Below are 6,000 nucleotides of genomic sequence, written 5' to 3' on the forward strand. Positions count from 1 at the left end.
ACTACGAGGCTTGGTCCTGGTTGCAGCTAATCCGCCGCACCATGCTTTTCCCCGGGGAATAGCCCTTCCAGGAGCTGCAGCCTGACCGCGCGAACAAAGTTTCTCATTTGTTCATCCGAGTGGTATGCTTCATTGTAGTTGACGCTCAGGTTCAGCCGGCCACGGAAGGTCCACACATACACGATACCCTGCCGAGACAGGATCTCGACGCCGCCGCCGACGGCCTTGACGTCGAAGCCGGCCTGCGGCGTGCCGTAGAAGGTCGGCACCATTTTGTCCACAACGCCCATGTTGCTGATATCCACGTCGCTCGGAGACGGCCCGCCGCCCGGTTTCAGGGTGCGGAGCATGGCGCCCAGCTGGGCGGCGTACTCGCGGTGGGCGTCGATGAAGTCGCGCGTGATGCCCTTGCCGTACTCGTCGGCGTAGCTCCGCACGCGCTCGCCCCACGACATGCCCGCCTCCACCCGCGCCATCCAGCCCGTCGTGTACAGGCCGGCGGCGGCGGCGGGCGCCGACAGGTGTGGCCGCAGCCCGAAGCGCATCGTGCTGCTGTAGTGCTTCTTGTCCCGGTCCGCCTCGTCGGCCAGGGCGTAGTTGGCCCCCGCCACGCTCGCGTGCACCGCCGCCGACATGCTGACGCCCAGCTGCCTGCAGGCCGCCGTGGCTCTCTTGGTCTCCTCCTCGTCCAACGTGAGCAACGCGCTGCGCGTCCCGGCCGGCGGCGTCGCGGCGTCGCCCTGGCAGGGGATCCCGATGGCGCCTAGGGCGTGTGCGAAAGTGCCGACGAGGGCGGCGGCACGTTGCTTCAGCTCCGGCGTCGATTCCGTCGGCATCGCGGCGGCCTCCTCGACAGAAGGCGCGAGTCGCTCGATCTCCGTTCCCCACGCCAACGAGGCCGGGTCAGCTAGAGGGGGGCCGGAGGCGAGAGCGAGGAGGCCGACTAGCAGAAGGCCCAGACCGACCCCATCGGTGCGCCAGTGCGTGGTATGCCCCAGTAGCTCGCCGGACCGCGGGATCCAAACCAGCTTAGCGTATGGCGAGGGCTCGAAAGTCGAGATGACATCGGCAGAGGAGCTGGCGTCTGCGGCAACGATAAAGGTCTCGTCGACCCAGGCCTCGAGGGCAGCTCCGTCGGCAGGGACGGTATAGGTCAAGCGGGTGTCGTCGGGCGGCGGGGCCACCTCGACTGCGAGACTCGGGTGCTGGAAACGCAAGTGCGCCCAGGCGCGTCGGAACAGAGGCGCCAGGTCGGAAGACTCCAACGACCCCGTGGGCGCAATCGTGGCCATGGCATTCATGGCCCAGTGCTCGCGCTTGGGTCCCTGTGGCTGTTGCGGTCCGGCATCGCCCACGAGCTTGATGAAATACTCATTCTCGCCCATCGGGCGGGAATACATACCCTTCACGTCTGTCTGTTTCCAGGCCATGGTAATACGCTGGGCAGCTCCGATTTCCGAAAGAAAAGGTTTATGTATGACAGGAAGTTTCTACTTAAAAAAGAGACGGGGGCGAGGGGTAAAAGCATCCAAGGGGAAAAGGCAACATACGATAAAAAGTCTTCAATAAGGGTGGCGGAGGAACCAGGATGCAGATAGTCGCTCCGAATGGACCGGACCAACCCCCCGGGTTATCTTGGCCTGTATATGACCGAGTACCTTGAGCGCCCCCGCCCACAATTAAACTGACCCGGATTCTCCCCAGTTTCGTTTGCAACAGAAGCCCCCAAAGGATGGGCATGAGGGTGATAAGTATACAAAAGTCAACCACCATACTGGGCAGTAGGGTCCTCAGAAAACCAATTCCACTGCGAAATGCAGGCTGTCATCATGAGAGATAGCCTAGTCGATATTCTCAAGTTCACCAAGGTGGTAGGCTAGCCAACGGCTTGACCTCCTAATAATAATTCGAACAGCCAAGTGTTACGTGTTGTACTCCGAACAGTATGGTCCTACTTCTAGGATATACCCCTATTCAGCGCACCGTGCGTTGCGGAAACCTGCTTACGAGACCTTTTGCCCCTCCATATAGACCTCCTGACCAACGGTGATCAAGACGGTACCGAATGGGGGAGATTTCCCCACATCTCCGTTCTTGCGTTCGAGAGTGGCACACCCAGCACCAAGGTCTATGCAGGTCTGCTTGGCCTCCGCGATCATGTCGCTCATGGCTTCGCAGCACGCTGGATGGACGTCCAGCTGAGGGACACTGAGGTAGATCTTGAGGTCCGTCATCCCAGATTCCTTGACGGTTCGCTCCCATTCAGCAAACTGCCAAATGAAGGTGCCTCCCTCCAAAGAGCTTACGTGCGCCAGGACCTTGTCGATCCCAGTATCGGCGTTGGGTGTACCCACCGCGGCCATGCCGATGCAGCTGGCCAAGCCTTTGGTGTAGAGCTCTTCTAAAACGGGGACGCCTTTGACCTTGCCTTGGCCAACTTCAGTGCGGTGCCACCTGCCCAGAACACTGTCTCTGATGTTGACGTCGCCGGAGCCCCTTACCAGGTCATGGTTAGCACATGTTACCTACGACAACCACAATAACCTTACCGGGGAGCCTTGGTCAGCTCTGCAGCTGCAAAGGTAGCCAGCAGACCGGCGACGAGGAACTTGGAGAGATTTGGAATTAACTGCATGTTGTCTCGTGTGTTGCAAAGTCGATTGAGTCGGTGATGGAGTTTTCAGACTGGGCTGGAACTGGAAAAGTGTTCGTTTGACGAGTACATGTTATACTTGGCAGAGTCTGGGCAGCGAAAACACGCCTTTTATACGTATAGAGATTGCTCTCACCAGACCGGCCACATTGGAGCTGGATGTGTTGCTTTTCCTTTGAAGGGATGAATGATATAGTTCAGAATGATTTAAAGCACTTGACTTGAATCGACTTACGACGTTGGAATCTGATCTGGATGGCACACAATGAATGACAAGGCACATACAGGGTGATTAGAGTCCATATTTCGTATATGTTCATAATGAGTATAATCTACAGGCTTTGTGGTTAAAGGTTCTTGTACGGCACAACCATTACTCAATCCAATGCAAACCAGTAGGTATATTTGAACGGCGTGTTTGGTCAACCAACACTCTCTTTCTGTCACACTTCCCTGGCTCATACGACGCCGAAGAAGATGACCCTTACCTATTCGAAATCACTGCTTGAAGCACTGGCTTGTGGGCCTGTTCCCTGGATTGACGACTTATGACACTCGAGAAATCGGAGTCCTCATACTCGCCAACAAACGCCATGTGCCCAGCAATGGGTCAGAGGTCTTGATGGGGCTGAATACCCCGGTTCGGAAGGCTTTCACCGAGGCGCTCTCCAACCTTCGCCGAATGCGGTGCGTTTTCATGGAGCAGTCTAACACTTCCCGGCTAGTCGGTATTATATCGAGGACACAATTGCAATCTGCACGTTCCTTTCCGATCTGTGCCGGCCCACACTACCGGTTTTCTGGAAATTTGTCGCGGATAGATGCTTGCCTCGGTGGGATAAAGCGAGGGAGGAAAACAGTGCTACCGAGTCGGTGGTCCCAAGAGACCCGCGACCCCTGCTGCTATGCACACCACTCTGTACTCAACCCGAGCATCGACCCCGAGCGCAGTACAATCTACACCCCTACGTGGCTAGCTCCTCCTCCAGTGGTAAGCAACCACTAACTGCGACATATCAAAATACCCGGGATACGATTGAGGCACAGGAGCTCAGTGCCACATACCCCTCATGCCCCCTCTATGTATGTGTGTCATCCAGGCAGACACACTTATCCCTGGTCTACGACTTGTTTTTACTTAAACCCCCGGGCCCAGGACCTAAATCTATGTTACCGTGTCTCTTCCTTGGTTGACTTTCCGCATCATTTCCTTCCCAGTCGACTTCTCCACATATATTCTTGTTGCCATGGCTAACTCTTTCACCCCTGCGAAGGTCATTAAGTTCGACGGCGCGCTGCTCAAAGAGCGTCAAGGAGATGTTAGTGACAAGATCGCCCGGGCCCTCCTTCAAGATCTGAGCTTGTCGCACATGCCGCCGTCGCCAGTAATCCATGACAACGGATGTGGCTACGGCGCCGTCACCATGGCCGTTATGGCCTCAGACCTGCCAACTGGTTTCCGAATCCACGCTACCGACGTCAATGCCATGTTACTGGCCGAGCTAGAAGCCACCTTGGCCCAAAATCCTACCTGGCCGGTGAAAGTCGCAACCATGGACGCCTTCGCCCTTACGTTCCCGGACAACACCTTTGACCTCTCCGTTGCCACCTTCGTGTTTGCCGGCCTACACGATGACGTCGCGGCCTTGTCTCATGTCCGCCGGACTCTGAAGCCCGGCGGGACCGGCGCCATTGCCGTGTGGAAGGATATCCCGTTCCGCACGGCTCTCGAACACGCGCACCACAGATTACGGGGTGCCGACGAGCCGCTGCCGCCGTTCATGGGTATACCCTGGTATAGTACGAACGAGCTGGCAATCGACGCCAAGGCTGCGGGTTGGAGCCCGGAGGAGATCGAGTTCGTCGAGAAGGACGAATGGCTGAGCCAGGGCCCGTGGCATAGAGTAGACGACGGTATGCATAATATTCGAATAGTGTTAGATGTCGCTATTATAAAAAGAATAAGGGTATTATATTTTATTTTAAATTCTTTAAAATTTATAAATTAATTAAATAAAATTTAAATTCAATAAAAATAATTACGATATTTATTTTTAAATAATTTTAAAATACCTTTTACATTAATTATAAAATTAATTAATTAAGAAAAAAAAAATAAAAAGAAATATAATTAATTATATATAGACCTTAAAGGCTATTTAATTGAAATTAATTAGAAATTTATAATATAATTATAAATTATAATTATAATTATACTATAATTATATAAACTTAACTTTATACTTTTCCCCTTTAAAAATAAAATAATATTTATTATATTATTTAGAAAAAATTATTTATATATTATATTTATTATCTTTTTTTAAAATAATAAATAATAAAATTTATTTTTTAAATATTCTTTTTTTTATAAAATTATTATAATTTAATTAATTTATTTTTAAATAATCTTATTTAATTTTTATTTTTATATTATGTATATTTTTATTTATTATTATTATATTTAAAAATAATATAGTTTATAAATAATATAATTAAATTAAAGTAATAATAAAAGGAAGGGATTTAATAAATAAGGTATTAATATAGCTTTTAAATAAATAGGCTTAAAATATATATAGATTAATATATATAACTTAAAGTTAAAGAATATAGGAATAAATATAATAGATTTAAAAAGCTTTTTTAATAAATTAAATAAATAGGTCTATTTTAAAAGGATTAATATATTATTAATCCCTTATTAATAAAGATATTAATAAAGAATTTAATAAATCTATTATATTCTTTAATAAAGCTTATTAAATTACCGGTTTATAAAAAAGTTTTATTGTCCTTAATAAAAGGTTATTTATAAGTTAAAAAGTAATCCTTTATATCCTTTTATTCCTCTTTAAACTTAATGCCTATTAATTTATTAAATATTATAATTATTACATCATTAATTTAAAAGAATGTGTAAAATATATTAAATAGTTTAATTAAATAGTTTTAATTTAATAATAAATAAAGTGGGTTAAATTAATAAGTTTAATTAATTAAGTTAATTAAAAAAAAGGAAAGTAAAGGGTATAATAAAATAGTTTAATATTTAATAAGTATAAAGAGAGGGAATTAAAGCCTTAATAATTAAATTTTAGTATAAATAAATAAGTTTTAAATTAAATTTAATTTTAATATTAATTAAAGTTTAATTAAAGGTTAAAAAGGTTAAAAAGGTTAAAATTAATAATTATTAAAATATGATATTAATTAATTAATTAAATAATTAATTTAATAAATAACTTAATGTTAATTATTATAATTAAATTAATTAATAAAATTAACTTTTAATTTAATTAATATATAATTTATAAATAATTAAATAGTTTATTATAATTAATAAA

At 46.1% G+C, this 6,000-nt stretch overlaps 3 protein-coding genes across 3 annotated transcripts; 2 read left to right on the top strand and 1 right to left on the bottom strand.

The window, feature by feature from the left end:
- Positions 1-26: 26 nt before the first annotated feature.
- Positions 27-1,430, bottom strand: PG985_014550 (uncharacterized protein; the record flags this gene model as incomplete). Its single annotated transcript, XM_066834316.1, has 1 exon — positions 27-1,430. The coding sequence occupies one exon, from the start codon at positions 1,428-1,430 to the stop codon at positions 27-29; it is 1,404 nt and encodes a 467-aa protein (XP_066679056.1).
- A 399-nt stretch (positions 1,431-1,829) lies between these two features.
- Positions 1,830-2,405, top strand: PG985_014551 (uncharacterized protein; the record flags this gene model as incomplete). Its single annotated transcript, XM_066834317.1, has 3 exons — positions 1,830-1,871; positions 1,945-1,984; positions 2,032-2,405. 3 exons carry the CDS (start codon positions 1,830-1,832, stop codon positions 2,403-2,405), a joined length of 456 nt encoding a protein of 151 aa, XP_066679057.1.
- Positions 2,406-3,900: 1,495 nt separating this feature from the next.
- On the top strand, positions 3,901-4,618 carry PG985_014552 (uncharacterized protein; the record flags this gene model as incomplete). The annotated part of the gene is made up of 2 exons (XM_066834318.1): positions 3,901-4,567; positions 4,614-4,618. The coding sequence occupies 2 exons, from the start codon at positions 3,901-3,903 to the stop codon at positions 4,616-4,618; spliced, it is 672 nt and encodes a 223-aa protein (XP_066679058.1).
- Positions 4,619-6,000: the final 1,382 nt, after the last annotated feature.

This window comes from Apiospora marii (assembly GCF_038362585.1).
Source record: "Apiospora marii strain CBS 49790 chromosome Unknown utg000011l_segment0_segment0, whole genome shotgun sequence".
Classification (NCBI taxonomy): Eukaryota; Fungi; Ascomycota; class Sordariomycetes; order Amphisphaeriales; family Apiosporaceae; genus Apiospora; species Apiospora marii.